This window comes from Lissotriton vulgaris, chromosome 5, assembly GCF_964263255.1.
Source record: "Lissotriton vulgaris chromosome 5, aLisVul1.2, whole genome shotgun sequence".
NCBI lineage: Eukaryota > Metazoa > Chordata > Amphibia > Caudata > Salamandridae > Lissotriton > Lissotriton vulgaris.
The window spans coordinates 1722724610-1722751825 of record NC_141693.1 but is presented as its reverse complement, the minus strand read 5'-3'; the positions used below and the strand labels follow the sequence as shown (position 1 = coordinate 1722751825).

Below are 27216 nucleotides of genomic sequence, written 5' to 3'. Positions count from 1 at the left end.
TGGCAGCTTCAACTAAGTATGCACATAGTAACAGACTCCCACACAGAGAAAAGCACCATCAAAGGTAAAGGTACAGTCATGAGTGATTGGAGATAAAGTTGTGTTTTAACAGTTGAGATGGACTGTTACTTCACCATAAGATGGTGCTCTTTAAAGATACAGGTCCATCACTTTCCCAAACTGGATCACAGCTGAGGTAAATCTGATGAATACAAGAGTATTGTTCCAAATCCTGGGGGGAGAGGAGGCCCGAGAATTTGTCTATAAAGGCTCTGTCAAGAAGACCTGCATAAGGTGGAAAGTGGTTGACAGAGTTGCAGAGAGCGTGAAGTGGTAAGTGAGCAGCTCCATAGTGCTAATTTTTGATCAGTTAACAGTGGGCAGGCATTGGTAAAGGTTTATGAGTAGAAGGAGGAAACCCAAAGACAATCTTGTTCGTAAGAAGAAACTATGTATATAGATCTCAATTTCTCTTTTCGTACTGCTCTGTACCCACTACCCATATGGCCTGCCAGAATGAGGAAAAACGATAGCTGACATACACCTAACTAGCATATACTCACAGAAAAGTCAAAAGTACAATCACCCAGAACTGCAAGACATACCAAGAATGGCAAAACACATACAGTTTGTCCATTTCTGCCTTGCCCATGGGATCGCTGTAACATTTCCACTCACAGTATGAAATAAGTTACTTACCTGTAACTGCAGTTATCTAGTATTGGTATCATTCATAGATTCACATGCTTGAGTCATTCTCCGTCGTCAAAGTGGGAGTCCCAAGGTACATATAATAAAGCAGTACATAATAACTTCCATAGGCTATCATGGAGGTAACCATGTATTGAATAGCCTATCAACCTCCTTTTATAAAAAGGACCAAACTCAAAACAGGCAACCAGCACCCTATAGAACCTTGAAAAGAGAGGCTGAATCCCTCAAATTTTCCAGCACAAGTGTAGTTAGTAGTACTGTAATGCCAGAGGAACCTCTCCGTGGAGGAGGGTGGGTTGCACATGAATCTATGAAAGGTACCAAAACTGGATAACTGCAGTTACAGGTGAGTAACTTATCTCTTATCCAGTATTGTGGTATCTTTCAAAGATTCACATGCTCGAATCAGAATAGTAAACAGTTTTATATATATATATATCATCCCAGTAAGCTCTTCGGTGGGCGGTGGGTAGTGCTAATAATATCCTTCACTGTATTTACAAAATAGTTTGTTTTGGAAAAAAAAACAGCTGGTGCAGAGATAATGCAAATACATAAAGTAATGGTGTGTATACTCAATATTGTTATCATATTAATCAATGATATAACTTTAAGAAACCACAAACCCATATATAAAAACTGTTTTAAATGTAATTCCTCTATTTAAAGAGGCTTACCTTATTGAAATAGGTTTCGTTGCACTGCCTGTCCCATGGCTGCTCCAGCACGCTGCGTTGATTCCAGGGAGTAATGCTGCGCAAACGTGTGTGTTGTTTTCCACGTTGCAGCTGTGCAGATTTTTCCCAGTGGTACTCCAGCAAACATAGCAGCTGATGAGGAAACTGGCCAAGTGGAGTGTGCCTTAGGGTTGAATTTAGGATTTGTCCTGAGAATGACCATTTCGTCAGTGAAGCGCAGGAATGGATGAGCTATGGTGAAAGCTTATATTTCACTAACCCTTCACGTTGATGTGAGGGTCAATAGAAGAGCAACTTTTCATGTTAAATATTTTATATCTGCCTTATGGATGGGCTCAAAGGTTTGTTTTAGCATTTGTGATAAAACTACATTTAGCTGCCACTCAGGGGGTGGAGCTCGGATAGGTGGACAAAGTTCGAAACAGTCCTTTCATAAATTGATTTATGATTCTTAATGAGCATAAGGATGGGTATTTAAATGAGCGCCTGTATCTAGATATAGCAGCGAGGTGAACTTTAACTGAAGAGTATGCAAAACAGATTTTGCTAAGGATAGCAAATAAGGTAAAACTTCTTCTTAAGCAGAGAGAAATGGATGTACTTTATTACGCCGCCACCAAAGACAAAAACGCTTACATTTCAGTCTGTAGGACTTATTGGTGCTGTCAGCACGGGATCTAGCGATTATGTGTTTGCATTCCTGTGAAATGGTCAGATCCTTAAATTTTAAGAATTCAGGAGCCACGCGTGTAACTGCAGTCTTGCTGGCTCCGGACGACAAATTTGACCCTGGTTCCTTATCAACAGTGTTGGTGTTGGTAACAGGCGGATGGGCTGAGCTTCTGATAAGAGGAGAAGTTCTGTGTACCAATGCTGTCTAGGCCACCTGGGGGCTATTAGAAGACGGCAACAGTATTCTTATTTCATTTTCGAGAGGACCCTGGGTATCAGAGGAATGGTAAAAGAGTATGCATAGAACCCTGACCAGCACATTGAAAGAACATTCCCCCGAGAGTTTGGGAGAGGTAATCTGCTTGCCAAGAAGCGGCATTTGGAGTTGATTTGGGTCGCAAGCAGGTCCAACGCTGGCTCCCCAGACTGCAAATATCCTGTCCAGTTGGCTCTGGTCTAGTTCCCACTCATGGCAACTGTCTTTGGTTCTGCTCAAAGCATCCGCCCAGGCATTCCGGAGACGTGGAACATGCTCGGCTGTTAGGGATATTCCGTGAAGAGTCAGCCAGCTCCATAACTTAGAGATAGGGACTTGGTTCTTCCTTGCTAATTGATGTGAAACATGCTTGTGGTGTTGTCTGTGCGGATCAACACCAATGAGCCCTGTGTTCGAGGGAGGAAAGCCTGAAGGGATAGAAAAATGGCTTTCAACTCCAACCTGTTTATGTGCATCTGACGTTGAGTCGAGGACCACTTACCTTGAATCTGCATGTCCTGCAGGTGCCTTCCCCAACCTTCCATAGGAGCATCTGTTGTCACTATGTATTTTGAAATCACTGGTGGAAAGAAGAGGCCCTGGGACAGATGTGATTCTAGTGTCCCCATTCGAATGCCTCTTTCATGCGTGGAGTGATAGTTACCACGTCTTCAAAAGATCCTGTGGTTTGAACCCATTAGCATTGAAGCTCTTCTTGGAGAGGCCTCATATGTAGGCGAGCTAGTGGTACCAAGTCGATTGCGGAAGATGGATTCCCAGCAGAGACTTGAATATTCTCACAGAACTGTACCTTTTGTCTGGAAAGTTTGCGTACCAGCACTTGCAACAGCTGCTGTCTTTCCTGGGAGAGGAAGGCTGTGTTCTGAATGGTGTTCAAGTTGGCCCTTAGAAATGTCATTGTCTGGCTTTGGACGGTTGATGATTATTGATGATTTATCGAGAATCCCAGTTTGAGGAACAGGGCTAGACAATAGTCTGTGGCAGCCTTTGCTAGACAAGCTGATGGGGCTTTCAGCCGCCAATCATCTAAGTATGGGAATACTTGATGACCCTTGTTCCGCAAGGCTGCGGCCACAGGAGCTAGAAATTTCGTAAAAATTTGTGGAGCTGATTTAGGCCAAAGGGAAGGACTCGGAATTGATAGTGGGTACCAGCCACTGTGAATCGGAGGAATGTTCTGTGCTTTTGATGTATAGGAACATGAAAATATGCGTCCTCTAGATCCAATGAAGTCATGATATCTCTGCTGTTAAGGCGCCGCAGGATGTCGGACAGCATGACCAACTTGAATGTTTGACCTTTGAGGAATTTTTTTAAATTTCCTAAGGTCTCAGATTTGTCTCCACTCTCCCGATTTTTTGCGAAAAAGGAAGAAGCGGGAGTAGAAACCTTTTCTTTTTTGAAGAAATGGGACTTTTTCTATTGCCCCTTTTTGGAACATAATCTTTGCTTCTTTTTTTGAGTAAGTGAAGACGAGGGGGTGCGATCTCCTGTGTTGGTTGTTGAGAGGGATTTTGGTAAATTCCAAAGTGTGGCCATAAGAGATGAGATCCAGGACCCACTTGTCTGACGTGATATTGAGCCACTGATGGATATGGTTGGAAATCTTTGCACCGGTTGGGAAGGGGGTAACTGGTGCTGTGATCAATGCTTGCGAACGGAGTTGCTGGCTTGAGACACTGGCTTTCGTCTGGAGCCCTGTCTGGAGAAATCAGCTGTTGTTGGTTGCCGGTAGGATTGTTGTTGGTATCCTTGGCGATATTGTGGCTGGTAAGTCTGGGTACATTCGTAGTTTCCTCTGTATCCAGAAAACCCACAGCCTAGAGCTCCCCGGTACTGAAGGGTATCTAGCGCTTTGACAGTGTCTGTATCTTTCTTAATTGTTGTAAGCACTTCATCTATCTGATTGCCGAATAGGCTATCGCCGTCGTATGCCGGGTCTAGAACCTTTTGTTGTAAATGAATCTAGGACCCTAGTGTAATTTTCCCAATTCATGCCCTTATATAGGTATACTTTATCATATCCTTATATAGGCATAGAAATCAGTACCATATTTGGCTTGCGCCTTGCATCCCAAATACAGCATGGCTACTTCCACTAAGTTCCGAGAATCAACAACAATTTCTTGGAAAAACCTGCCTTCAGCATCTAGGGACTTCCGCCTGCTTGAATATTAAGTTCTCCAAGAACTCCTGGCGTTTTCCAAGAATGTAGCCTTTGAGTGACGTTATTAAGTCCAAACATGCGTCATACTCGGCACCTTCAAAGTATAAATATGCCTAGGTTTTCCCAGACAAACACAACGGTTTGGAGCAGATCGACTATTTACTTGCCCAACGCCCTGCAGCAGCAAGTGCCCAAGGAAGCCGACTCTCCAAGTGACGCACTGAGAGAGACGCTGTCTTTTCTCTTGCCGAGAAATCCAGCTCCAGTGTTTCCGGCTTACCCTTGAGGGTAATCTGGGAAATAGAGTCCTGAGAGAGAGAGATACAAGACCTCCTTCATTCTAAAACCAAGGTGCGGAGCTGATTAGACCTCTAAGAGAATTCTTGGAATAGATTACTGACACAGAACAACTAAACTTAGGCTACTCCTCACTTACTTCCTCCCTAGTACTAGACTTAGGTTAGGTACATCGGGGTAGGCGTATTTTAGAAGCACCAGTTGAGTACTTTTAGTCCTTATTTATTACTGTATGTATTTTATACATTTTATGCATTTTTATGGCTTAGAAACCATATCATGCTTTTACAGTACTACTTTATAATACTGTTTGTATTATATGCATTGTACTTTATAACCAGTATTACGATTGTAGCAGTTAATTTCCAATGCTTGAGAAAGAAGACTGTTCAATAAATACTTTTATTGAAAATGCCCGTCTCTCTATTTCTCTGCATCTCTGGTAAAACTAAGCATGCACGATTGACTGAGTAAAATATTCATCTATTGTTTCCGCCATTCTAGAGATTTGATTTCTTATTCTTGGGAAACAAATTTGTCATGTTTATGTGGTTGTCAGAGACTAATCCCTTCTTGTGAATTCAAGAAAGTTTCTAGTGACCTCTGATTAGCTGGCACTCACTATTAAGTTTCATATATTTAGTAGAGACCTAGTCGACCTCAGTCCTACATCTAAACTACAGTTTATATTATTCCAATACGCAGAGCCTATTGGGAATATAGGAACTACACTACATGGCGCCCAACGTTTGGTAAGGCGATAATTTAACGCTAAATACTAGAGTAACTCAGTCGTGCTTTTCACACAGACCCCTTTTTCCCGTAAAATACTCCAATAGACGTCTGGAGTGGGTAAAAAGATAATATCCGCCAGCACTGAGTAGGACGAAAATCCTATGTATTAGTTTTGGTTTATTCAACGTTGAAGGATAGTGTTCCAAAATATTGTGCACCTAATCTTTGTTTCCTTGAAACTTTGCTCTCCAAAAACTTTCAGTTGACAAAATGTCGGAAAGTGACGAAAGGGAGCGAGCTAGAATAGCAGCTCAAGCAGTCTTAGATGACACAAATCTCCAACAAAACGGCGTGGATGCAATAATCATCCCGGTAAATGTAAGAAAAACCATAACTATAAAACTTATAGAAAATGGGTATCATCAAGAGGTGGTAAAGTAATCTTTGTTATAGAGGTACATGAATATCGGCCGACAGAGGTATTCTATTCATGGATTCTATTTCCTGCAGCAAATGCAGTAACACACGAGTTCCACTACTACAAATTAGAGGAACCTCCAGCGGAATACGTTCCTTTCGAGGACGTTGAAATTCCATTAACTTACCAGTAGCATCAGCTCTGGTTTAAAGGCGCCCTACAACATCAAAATCACATTACCAGGCTCGGTCCACTAGGTAGACCAGGAGCAACATGGCCGGTACTAACCAACTACACACCACATCCTGACATTTACGGAATGACAGGTCCAGAACTGTTAACTCAGCTGAAACAGTTAATTAAAACACACAGACAATTGGTTCAATATGTTATGCGGACTTTAACGGTCCAACCAGCTATAAAAATTCCTCAGCACACCCCTCACCAGGGGAACACAAACAAAATTACACCACAGACTATACAATCAGTCATTGGTAAATTACCCGCAAAGAGGGAACAAATTCCGTTCTGGTTAGCTCAAAAAATTACTCAAATAGAGGCAGTATTTCCTGATAGTACACCTCATGAGAAAAACAGAATTCTGACAATCTGTTTACCAATGGGGATAGCACCACATGTGGAGGACTGTGACACTTGGGGTACAGTCTTTGCTTCGATCTACACAAAAACACATGGTGTACAGTCTATGGCGTTAATACCAGGCGTTCTGAGGCAGATTCAAAATGAATACGGTCCAGAACCGGCCTTAAATCTAGGTATGAAATTACTGAAAGATTTCAAACAGGTTTCAGCTATATTATTAGCGAACATTAAAGGTGAAGCAGCATCCGTGGCAATCCGCCAAAAGTTAAAAGAAACAGATATAACAGATCAACCATATGAACTTGCTAGAATTATTGAAAAATCTTATGAAGAATTAGGAAGATATAGTTTGGGTGGGAAACCAGTAAAACCTGAATTAACAGAAAATCCTGAAAAGGTGTTTATTAAAAATAATCTCACTACTCCTAAAAAGAAGTGGGAAAGACTAAACAGACTCTTCCTAGAGAGAAACGTTCTCAGTCCAGAGGAACATCTCCCCAAAGGGGAGGTAGGTCTCCCCCAACGGGAGCCCTCTGAAAAAAGGTATAACCTTAGGAATAGGGATAATTTGAAAAAACCTGACAGATATCGAGATAATGATACACGTCCCTCTCGATCTTTTCAGACTTCCTCACAGAAATCGGAAAGAAGAGGACCGTCAGAACATAAGGAAGAACGTGTCAAGTCCAAAGTCAAAGAACCCGGTCACTAAAGTAGAAAAGCTCAATTTCCTAAAAAGAAGGTAGCAAGCATAAAGATCAGACATGTCGTAGATCTTGAGGACACAACTCAAGAACGGGGAGTGGGCTCAAACAATGCTAGACAGCGCAGCAGAAGTCACCATAGTTCGCAGGATTCTAAAGGATCATCTGGAGACAGTGGACTTGAATGAATGCATTCAGGTTGAAACTGCCGACACCAGGGTTAGTGTACCCCACAAGTTATATGAAGTAACACTCCGGATGGAGGGGAACATAACTAGAAAAATAAGAGCACTCTTTTGGGAGAAGCTCTCTAAGGGCTATGGCATTCTTCTAGCTGAACAAGACTGGCCACCTGAATTTGTCAGGGAGTGCCCACATGGCGAAGAGATAATTATGCCAGACTTCTCGAATCACATTCCAATTTATAAAAAATACACTTATGCCAGAAAATGGGCATTATATAAAAATCATGTAGGATGGGATGAGGATTCTCCTCACCATAAAATCCAGTAAAAAAATCGACCTGCTGCACAAAGGCAGTATCCAGTTAAGCAAGAATCTAAAAAACAAGTCAGGGAGATTTTAAATCAACTTGAATACCAGGGGGGGATTGAAACATGCACCTCGTCAATGAACAATCCTTTGTTTCCTGTGTCCAAACCAGACAATTCATATCGTCTAGTATTAGATTACAGACACTTAAACTCTTGTTGCAAAACATTTGCAGTACAAAATGCACACAGTGCAGCACTGACGAATAACATTGTGCGCCAAAAATATAAAACCACATTAGATATTTCAAATGGGTTTTTCTGTCAAAACATTGCACCCGAAAGCAGGCATCTGACCGCTTTCTCAATTATGGGGACACAGCAACAATTTTGCCGTCTCCCCCAAGGATTCAAGAATAGTCCAGTGTTATTTTCAGCCAGGGTAACAGAGTTACTACAAATGTACGATGATGAGGCATTATTTTATGTCGATGACATCTATCTTACAGATGACGACTTGGACATACAATTGAAAAGAGTGAACACCATAATACTAGGGTTCGCATCTGAAGGGTATAAATTCAATTTTAAGAAATCACGAATTGCCCACCTCAACGTCCTATTTCTAGGATACGAGTTATCAAGTGAAGGCAAGAGCCTGGCAGCAAACTTTCTAGAGAAATGTGCGCTGCTCCAAGCGCCAAGAACACTGAAAAACTTAGAGTCCATTCTAGGTTTCCTGTATTTTGGAAGAACTTGCGTTCTGAATTACGCAGAAAGGGTTAAACCTCTACAAATTAATCAAACCTGATTTCAAACCAACTAACTGGACTCAAGCACACACAGAAATTCTGTGTTCAGTCCAAACAGACATGTTAGCAAAAACACAGTTACAGACACGCGAAAACGTTCGCTATCTTGTGATCCGAATCATCCAAGGGAGATGCGGATTCACATACCTGACCTTTAATGAGGGAGAAACTGTACAAATAGCATACAAATCACACTTGTACACACAAGCTGAAATGAAATTCACTTCTACTGAGAAAATTCTGACAGTGGTTCAAACTGCAGTAGCAAAAGAGAGCTCTCGCGCAGGGTAAATGCATAATGATCGTTACAACTGTACCTGCCTTAAAGGCAGTGACAAAAGCAAGCATCCCAAATGCTAAGGCGTTACATCTGAGATGGATACAATGGGTTAACTCTCTTGCTGCAACAGACGTTGAATACGTTTTTGACCCTAGCTTGAAAACACAAGAATTTCTACAATACGAACACGAATGTCCTCTGCCGACCGAAATTCTGCCTCTTGAACATTACGGCTGTATAATATATACAGACGGATGAGCACAGCCCGCCATTGGGGGTAAACAAGCCTATAGCGCTGCGTGCGCGATTGTTAAAGGTCGCTGGCGCGAAGGCAAATTCAGATCTATGGTCACTAAAATTCAATCATTCGGAGACTATACAGCTCAGCGAGCTGAACTACAGGCTTTCAAGATGGCGTTTGAAAATACCGATCGTGAATTCCCCACACTAATAGTGTGCAATTCGTATTACTGCGTACAATCTGACAATGAATACTTGCAGAACTGGGTTCAGAATGGCTTCAAAGACGCTGAAAGGTGCCACAGTCAAGCATAAAATGCTTTGGGAACAAGTAGTTCTTTTACAAAAAGAACTACAAAAGACTCACGTGATACATACACTGAGTCATCAGGGTGATGGCGTTCACGTTGCAGGGAATTTATTGGGTGACGAGGCCGCGAAGGCAGCTGTGCTAACGGCTTCCGTAGCAACAATCATTCGGTCAAAAACAAAAATAGACAGCAAAATAATGCAAGCTGTCACTGCTTCAGTCAAAGACAGTGGCAAGACACTCCCGAAAGGCTTTCCAGTAAAGTACTCATGTATAACTGATGCAAATAATTTTTCTTTTGCTCGAATCCCTAGAGTGGGGGATAGGGCAATCCCAAACATGGACCATAGGTTAGGACTAATTGTAGAAGCACATGAAGGGCTCGCATCTACACATGCGGGAGTTTACGCCACAGTGTCATTATTAAAACAGAGATACTGGTGGCCTTGCATGAGGAAACAAACTAGAAACTATGTTCTAGAATATGAAATCTGCCAGAAAAATAAAAGTTTCTACAGTGAAATGTCCTGCACTGATTTCAGATAAACCACTAGCGTGTGTTTACCTGGACCACTGTGGTCCCTTAACAAGGGATGGCAACTATAAATATATTATGGTCGCAGTGGATTCCTGCACAAGATTTATTTGGTTATGGCTCCAGCGCTCGGCTGACGCCAGAACTGTTATAAAGGATTTGAGAGTCTTTATCGGCACATACGCAATCAGCACGCTACATTCTGACCAGGGTCCTGCGTTTAGCTCTCGAGCTTACAAGGAGGCTATGGTTAGCTTGGGCGTTGCATTGCGGTATTTTAGTCCCTTCCATCCTGAGGGTAATGCGGTAGTGGAAAGAAAAAACCGTGACATAAAGCAATCCATAACAGCTAAGGTATTAGGTTCGGGTGATGGGTGTGTCAAACATTTAACAAGTGTCCAACGTAGTCCTAACAATCTGCCAAGAAATTCTCTGGGGGGAATCACTCCTTATGAATTACTGTTTGGTACTAGAATGATAATCGAAGACCTCGATTGTTCAACTTCAGTGGTGGAACAAAAACCCTTTGATGTCAAAGATCGTTTGGCTGTTTTACAGGACTTAAATGAAACAAGAAGAAGTCTGAGTAACGCAACACAAAAGACAACAGCCACTGAAGAAAAACCACCAGTCCCAGCAAGACCTGTCTGGATTCCAAAGATTGGGGATCTAGTCAGGGAAAAGATAGGGTGAAGAAGGAATTTGGGCCTTCTTACAGAAAAGCAGTACATGTCTAAGCAATCCAAGGAACAAGATCAGTAGTACTACCGCCCCTTGCTGGTAAAAAGGAGAACCGAGTCATGTCCATCGACCTGGTCAAACCACAACATGTGGCCAATAATAAGTAGTAGACCAAGTGGACTCTCGAGATGTAGCAGAAAACCAAATCTTGCTACTATACAAGAGGGTCAGACTGAAAGACTTATCACATTTGATAAACCTGCAGTAAGAAAAGAAGGACTATGCAACAAAGCCATGGAACTCGTGCCTCTTGAGACCCAAATAACAGTTCGTCAAGAAACACCTGTCCACAATGATGTAGCCTCTGACTATACCAATATGACAAAGGAAGAAGCAACAACAAAGATTAATAACAATCCTGATGCAATTCCAACAATTGACAGAACTGCCTCTGGCTATTTTCTCAACTTTGATACATTTTCTGAGGATCCCAGTGAACCTGAAGAAACGCCAGCAAATACAACTCTCAAAGAAAAAACAACAGAACTCTTTCATCAACTTGAGAAAATATAACTGGTTTCACCATGGATTGAATTTTGGATTGGTTTAGGTGTATTTTTTCTCCTACTCTGGCTGATATTAGTTTTAAGCTTGGGACAAATGATAGATGGAAAATACAGTACAATGGACACAGCAAGTCAGAAAATCAACTTGGTCCTAAAACCTCACAAATCATCCAATAGTGAAAAGAGAGACCTGTCATCAGTAAACATCACAGCCGTTCCTATACCTGGTGGTATAGCTTGGGATAGAACTGATTATGGCATCTATGGCCCGGTGGAGCTGTTGAAGATTCTACACCAGTTCAAGGTTTCTCTAAGTGACTTTGTATCACCCAGCACATTTTCTGATGATTGGGACTTTTAGACTATTAATAATATGATGTCAGATTTAGAAATGTCTGCAAAATTTATTGAACATGACTATTTAGAAGGGTCATCAGATTATGAACAAATGTATTGTTTTAATCATTATGGTCACCAATATTTGCACAAATCTGCAAATCCTAGGAATGTTTTTACATATAATCAATGGGAACATTGTCCCACGCCACCAAAAGGCAGCTCAAAAACATTTCATGAAAAGTTTTCGTACTTCTCTGGGTTTAATGTTACAAATCCAGAAGCCTTTTATTTAAAAAATGTAAATAAGACAGGAATGAAAACAATGTTGACAAATTTATTCTGCAAACTTTTATGCTCAGCTGTCTATATTAGGTTTCAACAACATCGAGACAAAAACTGTCTGGGGCACGAAAGACTGGCAGGTACAAGATTTAGGGGCCTTGTTCAGAGCCTGCATTATACCAGAAGAAATAATATTTTTAAACGATACTGTTCAACAGACTTCTTGTCTTGGCCTGGCTAAGATAAAAGATTTGAATAAACCGTCTTTACCTAAACCCACTTCTGAGAGTAATGACACTACAGAAAAGGAGGTAGACGTACCATATATTTGAACACAAAACAGAACTAATCATGATAGATTCCTGAACAAAACACAGGGGTTAAAACTGAACAGGCCAGATCCAAGATACTCCCATAGACAACATCCAGGGATAGTAACAACATACAGTGTAGGAAAACTATGCCTTGAGTGGCTAAATACATCCACACTTCCGGAAATCAAACAACACTTATCTTTACTTAAAGAAAGCAATGATTTGCGAGATTTCTTAATGGGGCCTCGCAAAACACAGCAAAAACGTTTCATATACGCCGGTATACATGCTGCGTACAACGAAGCTTGTGAAAATAATGCAAATGGAAACTGCAGAAAGAATACGAGAAATTGATTGCATTAATTTAGAGAAAGCTCTCTCTGTAGTGGACAATGGGTCAACGACTCTGTCCTCCAGGATATATTCATTGGACAGCATTATATCCTCTGCAATTGATATAATGGAACAGGACTTGCTAATGTTACAACATGGCCAGTCTCAATTAGGTTCTATAATGTAGTTAGGCTGGACGTTGCAAAATCTGCGTTCGGGCTATGTGCCATGGCGTCTAATCAACACAACGTCATTGTTTGCTGTATTTAACATTACAGATACACAACTCTCCTTGGGACAAAGAGGAGCAGACTATACGGTGCTGAGCATTGAAAAACTGGAAAGATTACCATTGACAGTTTCTGAGAAGCCTGTCATTGAATGGATAATTCATGGCACCATCATGATACCAGTGACGATTTTCCAATTTCAGTATTGTCTACAGCATATGCCAGCGGGCCTGTATGAAAGGTTGGGGAAATAATACATTAAGTCAACATGGACTTTACCTTACACACACAAATGTTGGAACAAGGGAAAAGAGGTATTCCTTAGTGGTAAAAATTCTAAGAACTCACTAAGTTGTACACTTTTGTGCAAAGGTATTAATTTACACGGAGCCTGCGACAGTTCTGCAAATAACCTCTCTTGCGACCTGCACGGTACTCCCTCCACTGTGATAGAACCCATTTTCAGGCAGCTATCCAATGGCAGTTACGTTATGTTGAATGATCAGAGCTGCTGTGGCATGATGCCAGGAGAACTTTATCTCGTTAGTGTGTCGTCCATGGTCACTTGTTGTATGCAAGTATTGTATCCAACTCACAAGACAGACAGTGGGACGGCATTATGGCCTTCACTGAAAATCTCTTCTATACAAATTGATACTTTAAGCAGAATAAAAGCCATTCTTTTGCAAAAATCTGTGCCACTGACCTAGTCTAAAGAAACGTATGATCTGCAAGTTGCGTGGACATCTGCAGAGATACACGCATTATTATCAACAAACTGCCCAGTACATTTCGCAGAAATGTTAAGTCAAATCTTAAATATGTCTGATACCAGTGGCATCGCACATGTATTTAAGACGATTTTTTCGGGACTGTTAACACCATTTAAAGCTGTCCTCAGCATTTTTCCAAATTTTGTGCACTCTGTGTTCGGCTGCCTGCCTCTCATCTTGGGACTCGTAGCAGAAATTCTATTTTTATTCCTTCTGCTCCAATATGGCAAGTCCGGTAACCGACGATACCCAGACCGAGATGGAAGAGACTGTCCTTGCCATGAGGTATCGTGAGAGGATTACACAGATTCTTTGCTTGGCTCGTTTAAGAAATCTGAACACAACCTCGTTTCTATCATTCAGACCAATCTGGCAAGATTGCATCTTACCTGTTCTACGATGCCTGCTTTGCGGAGAAGAATGCGTGTTGGACATTTGTCTTACACTTCCATCAGTCCTGCCATCGGATGTCAACGCCTTGCTAGGTCTGGTAACGACTCATGCATTGTGTTTTCCCCAACGGCTACCAATCCTGATGACGGCATTCATTGAGGTCTCACCAGTAAGTCTAACTGAGAGTGAGATACGAGGATCAACAGGCACACAGGTACTATCTGATATGAACACTGATAATGCGGCACCTGGCGCTGACAGCAATGCTTCTCATCTGTGCACATTTGATCTGCTTGATCAAGTAGTTCCACTTTCACCTACTGTGGTAGACTATTTCTTTGCCAGCCTAGACGATCTGATGTTTTCTCCTGACACCGAGAATTACTTTTGATTCATGCACACAGCGTTTCCTGAACTCTGAAATTCGGCCTTCAAATTTTGTTAACAAAGACTTCTAATTTTGGAACTCTATTTTTTTACAACTAATTGAATTTTTCTCTCCAAAACATTTGAACTTTTGGCACAGATTAATCTGCTTAAAGTAGAACTGTTCTTAGAGAACAAGACATTCTTTTCCTTTTTGAACACTGCTTAAAGTAAATAGTTGGCCTTGTCCTCATATAACAAATTGCCATAATATGTTAGGTCATGAAATGGTCTTGACCTTTCTTTCTGTATTTAAGAGACATTTTCATAAATATAAATTCATGATTCATTTGGTTTGCATATTTAGATACCATACTATATGCTTAGAATGTCATCACTTCCTTAAAATGCGTACTGTGGAAATGCTGAATTTTTTTCCCTCATGTACAACCATTTCAAGGGCATTTTTATGTATTTTGGGGTGGGATTGTAAACACTAGCTTTAGATAGGTTCAGTGCTTATTAGGTTAGCTTTATTGAACTTAAGATCGTGGAGTGGGTGTTGTAAATGAATCTAGGACCCTAGTGTAATTTTCCCTATTCATGCCCTTATATAGGTATACTTTATCATATCCTTATATAGGCATAGAAATCAGTACCATATTAGGCCATGGCCTTGCATCCCAAATAAGGCATGGCTACTTCCACTAAGTTCCGAGAATCAACAACAATTTCTTGGAAAAACCTGCCTTCAGCAGCTAGGAACTTCCCCCCGCTTGAATATTAAGTTTTCCAAGAACTAGTGGCGTTTTCCAAGAATGTAGCCTTTGAGTGACGTTATTAATTCAAACACTCTGCACCTTCAAAAAATATAAATATGCCTAGGTTTGCCCAGACAAACACACGGCGGTTTGGAGCAGATCGACTATCTACTTGACCGACGCCCTGCAGCAGCAAGTGCCAAAGGAAGCCGGCCCTCCAACTGACGCACTGAGAGAGACGCTGTCTTTTCTCTTGCCGGGAAATCCAGCTCCAGTGTTTCCGGCTTACCCTTGCGGGTATCTGGAAAATCGAGTCCTGAGAGAGAGATACAAGACCTCCTTCATTCTAAAACCAAGGTACGGAGCTGATTAGACCTCTTAGAGAATATTTGTAATAGATTCCTGGCAAAGAACTACTAAAATTAGGCTACTCCTCACTTACTTCCTCCCTAGTACTAGACTTAGGTTAGGTACACCGGGGTAAGCGTATTTTAGAAGCACCAGTTGAGTACTTTTCGTCATTATTTATTACTGCATGTATTTTACACATTTTATGCACTTTTATGGCTTAGAAACCATATCATGCTTTTACAGTACTACTTTATAATACTGTTCGTATTATATGCATTGTACTTTATAACCAGTATTACGATTGTAGCAGTTAATTTCCAAGGCTTGAGAAAGAAGACTGTTCAATAAATACTTTTATTGAAAACACCCGTCTCTCTATTTCTCTGCATATCTGGTGAAACGAAGCATGCACGATTGACTGAGTAAAATAGTTATCTATTGTTTCCGCCACTCTAGAGATTTGATTTCTTATTCTTGGGAAACAAAGTTGTCATGTTTATGCGGTTGTCAAAAACTAATCCCTTCTTGTGAATTCAAGAAAGTTTCTAGAGACCTCCGACTAGCTGGCACTCACTATTAAGTTTAATATATTCGGTAGAGACCTAGTCGACCTCAGTCCTACATCTAAACTACAGTATATATTATTCCAATGCGCAGAGCCTATTGGGAATATAGGAACTACACTACAATTTGACTGTACTTCTGGGCGAAAGAATGTTGTTCTTAGTCACCACGGGCATCTTAGAACGGCCGCACCTGCTAGTTGGCGAAAGCTTGTGGTGGCTATATCTATAGCGCAGTCTATGATTTTGGCTGCTGCGCGTTCTCCTTCAGCAAGGATCTTAGTATACTTTTCCTTATTTTCCTCTGGAATGAGGTCTCGCATTGTCCCCATATCAGACAACATTTGCAGATCGTAGCGGCCCAAGAAGGCCAAAGCATTAGAAGCTCGGACAGAAATTGCAGCCATTGAGGAAAATCTTTTTCCAAAGGAGTTTAAATGGCGACCCTCTTTATCCGGTGGAGATGTGATGGGAGTAGATGGGTTTTTCGATCTCCTTTGGGCTGCCTCTGAGATCACAGAGTCCATCTTGGTATGACCTGCGAGACATGGAGGAGTATACTCTGGTGCCCTGTATTTTTTGTCTAGTCTTGGTAGCACCGGAACCACAGAAGCGGTCGTCTTCATTACCTTAATACCCTCTTGCCAAATATAATCTATGATAGGTATTGAACTGACTGGCTTTCTTGACTGTTCTTTAAAATCATAAAGAAAGCATTCCGATTGTGTTACAACTGTAGGCAAGTGGAATCTGGATGTAGTTCTGCCCATTATATTATTGAAACCTCCAATATCCTCCGGAGGGGAGTCTGAAGGATGATGAGGAGGAGGGGACTACATAATCATCCCATTCATCCGTAGTTGGAGGAGGATAATAGATTTCTCCCTCCTCAGGCTCTTCTTCAGAGGTGGTAGGATCCTCTCAAGGAGGCAGAGGAATTATGGGACGTGGCGTCAGTCTGGGCGTGGTGGTGGCGGTGTCAGAGGAGCCACCGGTGGAGGGGGTGGCACTGTGACGCAGTCCTCTTGAGGAGGAAACCTCCTTTTGTAATCACCAACACACTTTGTAGGTCCACTATTAGGGACGGAGGCAGTTGAGCAGGTTGATGCCTCGGCTGTTCATAGTATCGGAATTCATGATATTGTGTATGAGTGACTGGATACTGTTGATAGTATTGCCCCTCATCATAATAGTTTCCATCCTCTTCCTGACACTTCACGTTGAGTTCGGAAGGGCTATGCCCAGTCCCAAATGGGCCATCATCATCATCATCATCAGTGTCTTCCACATCTAACAGATGACTTGGAGGTAATGGACACATTTTAGGTGTTTGAAAATCAATTTGTGCAGCATGTAGAAATGGAGTTGACGGGCCCATAGACTAAATTGGAATTATCGTAGAAGATGCTGTCGTCGAGGTTGTTGACGGTAGAATTATCGTCGTCAACGGCAGGATTGCCATCGAGGGTGGCGTTGTCGACGCTATAGCTTTCGCAAACGATGAAGGAGCTGTCGACGGAGTAGTCAATGTTGTGGTCCTCATCGATGACTAGGTCTACGTCGACAATTAAGTCTTCGATGATGAAATCTTTGTCGATGGTGGTGTCTTCGTCGACGGAGTCGTAGTCGGCCATAGAGGTAATGTCAACGGTATGGAACTCTTAATACTCGCCTTCGAAGTAGTCAGCACTGTCAACGGTCTCGACGACAATAGAGTTGTTGTCGTTGATGTTGTTGAAGTTGTAGGTGTCGATGGCGAGCTTGACGCGGATGAGGATTTGTGACTGATTATGTGCCTGGAATGACTTGAAAATTCAGTTTTTTCCTTAGATGTCCCCAAGGAATGAGGGTAACTCATCTCTGAGGAGACCTTTCGCTGTTTCTCCTTTTTTAGAGATTCTCTGGTCAGATGAGAGACTTTGGAATGTTTCCTGCTCTGTTTAGGCTGACCCTCAGGCAACTTGGGTTTCTTATGAGTCTTTGAGGACGGGTCGCTCTCAACATCTGATGAAGCACTCTGCTTCCTATTCAGTTACAATAAAAGTCTGCCCTCTCGGTCTTTAAGGGTCTTTGATGAAAAAGTGCGGCATATTTCACACTGTTTTGCCTCATGATGGGGATGGAGGAAATAGATGCAATCCTTGTGGGCATCATCAACGTGTACTCTTTTCTTTCCGCAGGATTTACAAGGTCTACATAATCCTTTTTTATCCAACGTTATTCTATATAAATATAGAAACAAGACTTATCAGAGAAAAGTTGAAGAACTGAGCAGAGCTCAGGGAGATTAAGCCTCTCTTGCCAAGGTTCTACAGGGTACTGGTTGGTGTTTGGTCGTGTTTTGAGTTTGGTCCTTTTTATAAAAAGAGGTTGATAGGCTATTGAATACATGGTTACCTCCATGATAGCCCATGGAAGTTATTATTTACTGCTTTGTTATATGTACTGTGGGAATCCAACTTCGACGACGTAGAATGATTCAAGCATGTAAATCCATGAAAGATGCTCCAATACTGGATAATATTACTTTACCCTCTGTTAAAAAAAATCATTTCAAATCTGTAACTAACTTTGTCAGGTAACTTCTGTTGAAGTTAATTAAATATTTTAAGAGCTCATTTTTGTGAAGGCATTTTCTGTTATGCTTCAGCATCTGCCTTTCTGCTAAGTCTCTTCGTATGAATTAATGCTCGAGAACCACACCACAACTGAAATAAGTCTGCATTTTTCAATACATTTATTGCATGCCACCCCTTTCATCCGCACATTTGGCTTTTACAGATATCTTACTTGTCTAGAGAGACATTCACAATATCTAAAGCAATATATGAAAAGGGAATCAAATGTTTTCAAACATCTAGGTGAACAAGGTAAAAAAGCAGTTGATACACCATGGCAGTTGGAGTGTGGGGGCAAGAAGTGAGATTTTTAACTGTGAACTAATTCAAGTCCAGACTGCCCCCCCCCTTCCCTATTACACCATCTTTCGACATACCCCCCTCAACCTCCTAGTTCCCATCCATTATAGTCAATTTCAACATAAAGCTTGAAATGCCCTCAACATGGTATTATCAATCAATCAATCACAGCATTTGTATAGCGCGCTACTCACCCGGAAGGGTCTCAAGGCGCTTGGGGGAAGGGGTCCGCTACTGCTCGAACAGCCAGATCTTGAGTTGTCTCCTGAAGGCGAGGTGGTCCTGGGTCAGCCGAAGGTGGATGGGGAGGGAGTTCCATGTCTTGGCCGCCAGGTAGGAAAAGGATCTGCCTCCGGCGGTGGCTCTTCGGATGCGTTGTACTTTGGCGAGGGCGAGGGTGGTAGACCGTAGCTGGCGGGTGGGCGTGTAGAAGGTCAGGCGGTCGTTGAGGTACTTGGGGCCCAGGTCGTGGAGAGACTTGTGTGCGTGGGTGAGGAGCCTGAACGTGATCCTCTTGTCGACGGGGAGCCAGTGCAGGTCCCTCAGGTGGCCGGAGATGTGGCTGCGTCGGTGGATGTCCAGGATGAGTCGGGCGGAGGCGTTCTGGATGCGTTGGGAGTCTTTTCTGTAGCTTGGCTGTGGTTCCGGCGTAAAGGGTGTTTCCGTAGTCCAGTCGGCTGGTGACGAGGGCCTGGGTGACCGTCTTCCTGGTTTCGGTCGGGATCCATCGGAAGATCTTGTGAAGCATGCGAAGGGTGTGAAGGGTGTGAAAGCATGATGAGGATACGGCGTTGACTTGTCTGGTCATCGAGAGGGAGGAGTCCAGGATGAAGCCCAGGTTGCGTGCGTGGTCTGTTGGCTTGTGGGCGGTGCCCAGGGCTGGGGGCCACCAGGAGTCGTACCAGGAGGAGGGTGATGGTCCCAGGATGAGGACTTCTGTCTTGTCTGAGTTCAGTTTCAGAAAAGGGGGTGGTTTTGGCCACTATAGGTGTGGCAGGGTATACTCAGACATGAGTCCCTTTCTCACTGCACCATCAGGATTCAAGCAAGCTGGGCCGAAGACGGCTGAAATGCCAGAAACCGGTCCCCGGTAGCTTGTCTCCTTTCTGGTGAAGAATTGGCTTGGTAGTTTAGTCTGCCCTCTTCCCATGATGCACTGGGCCAGGGACAGACTGATTTGCATATAGCCAGGTTCTGACCTGGGATGGTGCAGTGAGATAAATAACGGTGATGGATCAAGCCCTGATCTTTGGACTGGGTAAGAGTGGTCTGCTTAATTCAGACACTCTGTTCATCACCACCCCCTTTTCTGAATCGGTTTTGGCCACTATAGGTGTGGCAGGGTATACTCAGACATGAGTCCCTTTCTCACTGCACCATCAGGATTCAAGCAAGCTGGGCCGAAGACGGCTGAAATGCCAGAAACCGGTCCCCGGTAGCTTGTCTCCTTTCTGGTTAAGAATTGGCTTGGTAGTTTAGTCTGCCCTGTTCCCATGATGCACTGGGCCAGGGACAGACTGATTTGCATATAGCCAGGTTCTGACCTGGGATGGTGCAGTGAGATAAATAACGGTGATGGATCAAGCCCTGATCTTTGGACTGGGTAAGAGTGGTCGGCTTAATTCAGACACTCTGTTCATCACCACCCCCTTTTCTGAATCGTTTTTGGCCACTATAGGTGTGGCAGGGTATACTCAGACATGAGTCCCTTTCTCACTGCACCATCAGGATTCAAGCAAGCTGGGCCGAAGACGGCTGAAATGCCAGAAACCGGTCCCCGGTAGCTTATCTCCTTTCTGGTGAAGAATTGGCTTGGTAGTTTAGTCTGCCCTGTTCCCCTGATGCACTGGGCCAGGGACAGACTGATTTGCATATAGCCAGGTTCTGACCTGGGATGGTGCAGTGAGATAAATAACGGTGATGGATCAAGCCCTGATCTTTCGACTGGGTAAGAGTGGTCTGCTTAATTTAGGCACTCTGTTCATCACCACCCCCTTTTCTGAATCGTTGAGTTCAGTTTCATGCGGCTGTTCTTCATCCACTCGGCGACGTCTTTCATCCCTTCGTGTAGGCTGGTTCTGGCGGTGTCGGGGTCTCTGGTGAGGGAGAGGATCAGCTGGGTGTCGTCGGCGTAGGAGATGATGTTGAGGTTGTGTTGGCGTGCGATGGCAGCTAAAGGTCTCATGTAGACGTTGAAGAGGGTGGGGCTGAGTGATGATCCTTGCGGGACGCCACAGATGACTTCGGTGACCTTGGATCGAAACGGGGGGGAGGCGGACTCTCTGTGTTCTTCCGGTGAGGAATGAGATGATCCACTTCAGTGCCTTCTCTTGGATGCCGGTGTTGGACTAGGGTGCGGTGGCAGACAGTGTTGAATGCTGCGGAGAGGTCCAGGAGGATGAGTGCCGCTGTTTCCCCGTTGTCGACCAGGGCTCGGATGTCATCGGTGGCTGCAATGAGGGCGGTCTCGGTGCTGTGGTTGGCTCTGAAACCGGACTGCGAGGGGTCGAGGGATCCGTTCGTCTCGAGGAAGGCGGCAAGCTGTTTGTTGGCGATCTTCTCGATGACTTTGGCAGGAAAAGGGAGGAGCGAGATGGGGCGGAAGTTTTTGAGGTCGGTGGGGTCCCTGTTGGTTTCTTCAGTAGGGCGCTGAGCTCGGCATGCTTCCAGCTCTCCGGGAAGGTGGCGGTGTTGAAGGAGGTGTTGATGACGTCCCGGAGTTGGGGTGCGATGGTGGAGTCGGCCTTGTTGAAGACGTGGTGGGGGCAGGGGTCGGTTGGAGAGCCGGAGTGGATGGTGTTCATCGTGCGGGCTGTGTCTTCGGTGGTCACCGTGGTCCAGGTGCGGAGGGTGGCGGTGGGGTTCGGTGGTTGGGTGCGTGGATGCTGTGCCGAAACTGTTGTGGATATCGGCAATCTTGCGGTGGAAGAACGAGGCGAGGGAGTCGCAGGGATCTTGTGAAGGGGTAATGTCGTTGTTGCCGGTGCTGGGGTTGGAGAACTCCTTGACGATGCTGAAGAGTTCCTTGCTGTCATGGGCGTTGTTGACCAGTCACTCCTTCAGTGATTTCTTCTTGGTGATGCGGATGAGCTGGTGGTGCTTGCGGGTGGCGTGTTTGAGGGCGGTCATGTTGTCAGCGGTCCGGTCAAGGAGCCAGGCTTTCTCGAGGGTGCGGCAGGTCTTCTTGGAGTCCTTGAGTTCGTCGGTGAACCAGGGGGCTTTCTTGCTTCTGGGTCTGCTGGGAGGGTTCTTCAATGGTGCGAGGTCATCGGCGCAGGTGGTCAGCCACTGCGTGAAGTTGCGGGCTGCTTCGTTGGCGTCCGATGTGCTGGCAGGTGGGTTCTGGCTGAGGGAGGTGGTGAGCTGGTCGGTGGTGATCTTGCTCCAGCTCCTGTGAGGAACCTGTTGCGGGTGGTGGTGGGTTGTGGTTTTCTGAAGCTGAAGTGGAAGCAGCTGTGGTCGGTCCAGTGGAGTCCGGTGGAGTGGCTGAAGCTGATGTGCTTGCTGGATGAGAAGACGGGGTCAAGCGTGTGGCCGGCGTAGTGGGTGGGGGTGTTGACCAGTTGCTTGAGACCGAGGTTGGCGAGGTTGTCCAGCAGGGTGGTGGTGTTGCGGTCCTTGTTGTTCTCCAGGTGGAAGTTGAGGTCCCCTAGGAGGATGTAGTCGGCGGAGGGGAGGGCGTGTGGGCTGATGAAGTCTGTGATGTCTTCTCTGAATTGCGTGCGTGGTCCCGGGGGTCGGTAGATGAGGGTGCCTCTGAGGGTCGTCTTTGGGTCGGTGTGAATCTGGAAGTGGAGGTGTTCGGCCGTGGCGAGGGGGTCGTCGGCGTCAGTCGTGATGCGGATGGCCTCCTCCGGTCTGGTTGACGCGGTCCCTCCTGATGATCTTGTATCCATCCGGGATGGCGATGGCGATGTCGGGGGCTGAGTAGGCGTTCATCCATGTTTCAGTGAGGAAGGCGATGTCTGGTGATGTTGTGTCGAGGAGGTTCCAGAGTTCCACGGCGTGTCTGTGGATGGAGCGGGTGTTGAGCAGGATGCACTTGAGGTCGCTGCTGGAGTTTGGCTTGGCGGGCGTGGTGCAGGTTCGGAGGCAGGAGAACTTGCAGGTTGTGCAGGTGAAGGGTTTGTGAAAGCGCCTCGGGCGGCTCGACAGCAGGTGGGGTTTCGGCCGGCATTGAGTGCATTGAGGGCCGCGGCATCGTAGGTCTGTCCGGTCGACTTGCATCGGTGGGGACCAGGTGTCCTGGCACTGGGCACGGTCTAGGCGTGGACGGGCGCAGACGGGCTTGCCTTTGGTGTGCCTTCGGGCCACAATCGGCACGCCCGCTGCGCGTACGCGTGGTCGCCATTTATGGCTAAGTGAGAGGGAGGAGCAGCTGGGAGGCGGGAGTGGGGAGGACACAAAACAAAAGGGGGCGTGGCCGCGTGAGCGGGGAGCGGGGTGGGCAAGGCACAAGGGGACTACAATAAGTATTAGCAAGGCAATATAAACGTCCACATGCACAGGGGGACAACAGCAGATAAAAACAGAAGGCAATGAAAAAATACAGCAGAACCACAATGTTCTACAAACACACGGTGGAGGGGCAGGGAGCGGCGAGGCAGGCAGGCAGCTAGGGCGGCAAAACTACAACACAGCGAGGCACAACGAGGCTGCGAGCAGCAGCGAGGGGGCACTCACACAGCTGGTGGCCATGCGGCGCGGGGTGTCCTGAGGACAGGTCACACTCACCTGCGCCGCGTGGTCGCCATTTATGGACAAGTGGGAGGGAGGAGCAGCTGGGAGGCGGGAGCGGTGAGGACACAAAACAAAAGGGGGTGTGGCCGAGTGAGCGGCGGCTGGAAGCGGGGAGCGGGGTGAGCAAGGCACAGGGGGACTACAATAAGTATTAGCAAGGCAATATAAATGTACACAGGCACAGGGGAACAACAGCAGATAAAAACAGAAGGCAATGAAAAAATACAGCAGAACCACAATGTTCTACAAACACTCTGCGGAGGGGCAGGGAGCGGCGAGGCAGGCAGCTAGGGCGGCAAAACTACAACACAGCGAGGCACAACGAGGCTGCGAGCAGCAGCGAGGGGGCACTCACACAGCTGGTGGCCGTGCGGCGCGGGGGTGTCCTGAGGACAAGTCACACTCACCTGTGCCGTGCGGTCGCCATTTATGGACAAGTGGGAGGGAGGAGCAGCTGGGAGCGGGGAGGACACAAAACAAAAGGGGGCGTGGCCGGGTGAGCGGCTGCGGGAAGCGGGGTGGGCAAGGCACAGGGGGACTACAATAAGTATTAGCAAGGCAATATAAACGTACACAGGCACAGGGGGACAACAGCAGATAAAAACAGAAGGCAATGAAAAAATACAGCAGAACCACAATGTTCTACAAACACTTGGCGGAGGGGCAGGGAGCGGCGAGGCAGGCAGCTAGGGCGGCAACACAGCGAGGCACAACGAGGCTGCGAGCAGCAGCGAGGGGGCACTCACACATCTGGTCGCCGTGCGGCGCGGGGGTGTCCTGAGGACAACGAGTGAATCATGCAGGGGCTCTCCCAAGAAGGTAAACAACGTTACCCCGAAACTTTCTCCCTGCCGTGAATCACAGAGCGGTCGTTACAACGACCGAGTAATAATTACGCATACCATTACTCCGCAAGTCGGACTAACGACTTGCGGGGGAGTGGTGAGGAGGTGTTGGATTTAAAATCAAACACCTTCCCTAGTGTCCGCACAGACTGGAGTTGGAATAGTAAATTATACTATTCCAACATCCAGGGTCCCCCCTCCACAAGTCGTTGTTCAGACTTGTGGAGTAATGGTATACGGAATCACAACGCGGTTGTTGTAACAACCGCGTTGTGATTCCCTGCGGGGAGTAAGACTGCGGAATGGCTGTACATATTGTCTCAAGAATGATGATGGCACGAAGGAGTGCACTTTCATGAGGTGGGGCCACTGAAGGAGAAGATTTTACACAGCAAGCTTAATTAAGGAAGAGAAAGTCTGGGACTCCACAAGGGTTCAAACGGGAGGAGACTCAGTAAGTGGTTGCAAATGTAGGAGGGAGATAGGCGTTCATATCACCAGATGGGTCAGGCAGCAAGAAGTCTGTATGTAAGAGAGCACGTCAATAACTGATTTAGGGGACAGGGAAACTCTCTACATGGGTGTTGAAAATAGAACTAGCAGGTTGAGGATAAGCAGGTGAAAGGTAGACTAGTTCTAGCTTTCCTCTGCGAGATCCGTCAGAGCAAGGAGACAATCAGGGCCATCTGACAGAAACAGAATTGCACAAAAGGAAGATAAATAAGCTGAGGCAATATTTATTTATGTTTCATTTGGAAATATATTCAAAATGATCCATGCAAAACCCTACAAAGAATACCAATTTCATAGGTTTAAGTAGAACTCCAGTTTTTCCTAGATTTCCCCCTGTATTATTTGCTGGTCCTGTGTTTTATCACCATCTTAAATAACCCCTAAAAGTGGGCTGTTACCTGAGATCTCAATTGCTCTCTTTTTGAAAGTGCTAATTACAGTCCCGTCCTTCCGTCGCAGCAGGGGACTGCTTCTTCGCTCTGCCACCTTCTGTTTTAACCGCGATCGAACTTTTAAATTGGGTTCCGAAGCTAAAAGAGAAAAGCAATGTAGTAAGAAATTCATAGTCCCAAAGCTGAAAATGTGCATTTGTGTATGTGTGTGCTGGGGTAAGGAAGGTTAATAATAATAATAATAATAATAATAATAATAATAATAATAATAATAATGTATTTTATAGCCAGATTATGGTAAAATAACATATTTGCTGTGGGTGTTGAATCAGCAGACTTATTGGATAGAGCTGCTCTATATGAAAATGAGATATGCTATAATACAGAACAGCATTGTAACAATTCCTCTATCACAAAATCCAAAATATTTATAGAAGAAAAATGCATTTTTAGACAATAGTCTCAACATGAAGGAAATCTTCAATGGTTAGCAGTTTATTGATGATAAAACAGGTCTTCGACATTGTTGCACAAGTTACTTACCTTCGGTAACAATATATATGTAAGAAACAGTAGTTAGTGTTAGATTCCTTACCTTAGAATATCCCCAGGCGTCAGACTGGATCCGGAAAGATTTTTCGTCAGCAATACCCTTGCGCGTCGGTAGGCGTCTTCTGCGGCTCCGCGTCCGTCATCAGCGTCGTGATCGCCGGGATGACGTCGTCCTCCGAGTACTTAGACTCCGCCCTTGCGCACTGAAGTCAGTTCTGTACGTAGCTTTCCGCGCCAGGAACGCAGAGCCATGCAAGAAACCAACACTGGTGCCATGAAACTAGGGCCCTCAAAGGGAGATACCTTAACCCTAGATATTGGTTCGGAGAGCGGGGAGGATGGGTGGGGCGGTAAGGAATCTAACACTAACTACTGTTTCTTACAGATATATCGCTACCGAAGGTAAGTAACTTGTGCATCTGAAAGAAACAGGTCAGTGTTAGATTCCTTACCTTAGAATAGATACCCCAGCAATACCAACCCAGGTGGTGGGTCTGCAAACCAAGATCACACCAGAAAGTCCTGGAGAACGGAAAGGCGGAAAAAGCCATCTCTCCGGACTTGGCTGTCCAGGCAGTAGTGCTTAGCAAACGTGTGTAGCGAGGCCCACGTAGCTGCCCGACAGATGTCCTGCAAGGGGACTCCCCGACCCAGGGCAGTAGTAACCGCTGTGGCCAGAGTGGAATGGGTGCGCAGCCTCACCGGAGGCTCCTTTTTCGCCAAAGAATAACAGACCTTGATGCACAAAAGACCCACGAGAGATAGTCCGCTTGCGCACCGCCCGCCCCTTCTTAGCACCCACGTAACCAACAAAGATCAGGTCGTCTACCCGGGACTGGCGTGTGTGGTCTAGGTAAAAGGAGAGCGCACGTTTTGGGCCCAGACGGTGGAGTCTCTCTTTTTCTTTCAAGGGATGCGGAGGCGGAAAGAAGGTGGGCAAGGTGATGGACTGCCCGATGTAAAAGGCTGTAACCACCTTGGGCAGGAAAGAAGGACGAGTCCTCAGAACAACTTTGTCCGGATGGACAGAGAGGAAAGGAGGCTTAGAAGACAGAGCCTGGAGCTCACTCACTCTCCTGGCAGAGGTGATGGCAACCAGGAATGCAATTTTAAGAGAAGACGAAGAGGACAGTTATGAAGTCGCTCAAAAGGAGTGTGTGTGATGCCCTTCAAGAATCTTTTTACAACCGGGGACTTGAAAAGAGAAGGCTGATCAGGAAGCCTTAAGAAGACTGAAATGGCTGAGAGATAGCCTTTGATAGTGCCCAGAGCAGAGCCCTGCTGGGCAAGAGATAAAAGGAAGAGGAGAACCTCTGAAAGGAGGGCAGAAAGTGGATCTACAGCCTTTGCT

General features: G+C 45.2%; 1 protein-coding gene across 18 annotated transcripts in view; it reads right to left on the bottom strand.

The window, feature by feature from the left end:
* The window catches only part of HDAC5 (histone deacetylase 5), a 1827433-nt gene that overhangs the window by 740519 nt on the left and 1059698 nt on the right, over window positions 1-27216 (bottom strand). For all 18 annotated transcript variants that reach the window (XM_086923942.1, XM_086923931.1, XM_086923932.1 and 15 more), the window contains one exon: window positions 25320-25451. In XM_086923942.1, the coding sequence (XP_086780068.1) occupies window positions 25320-25451 (132 nt within the window). The remainder of the gene's footprint in view (window positions 1-25319; window positions 25452-27216) is intronic.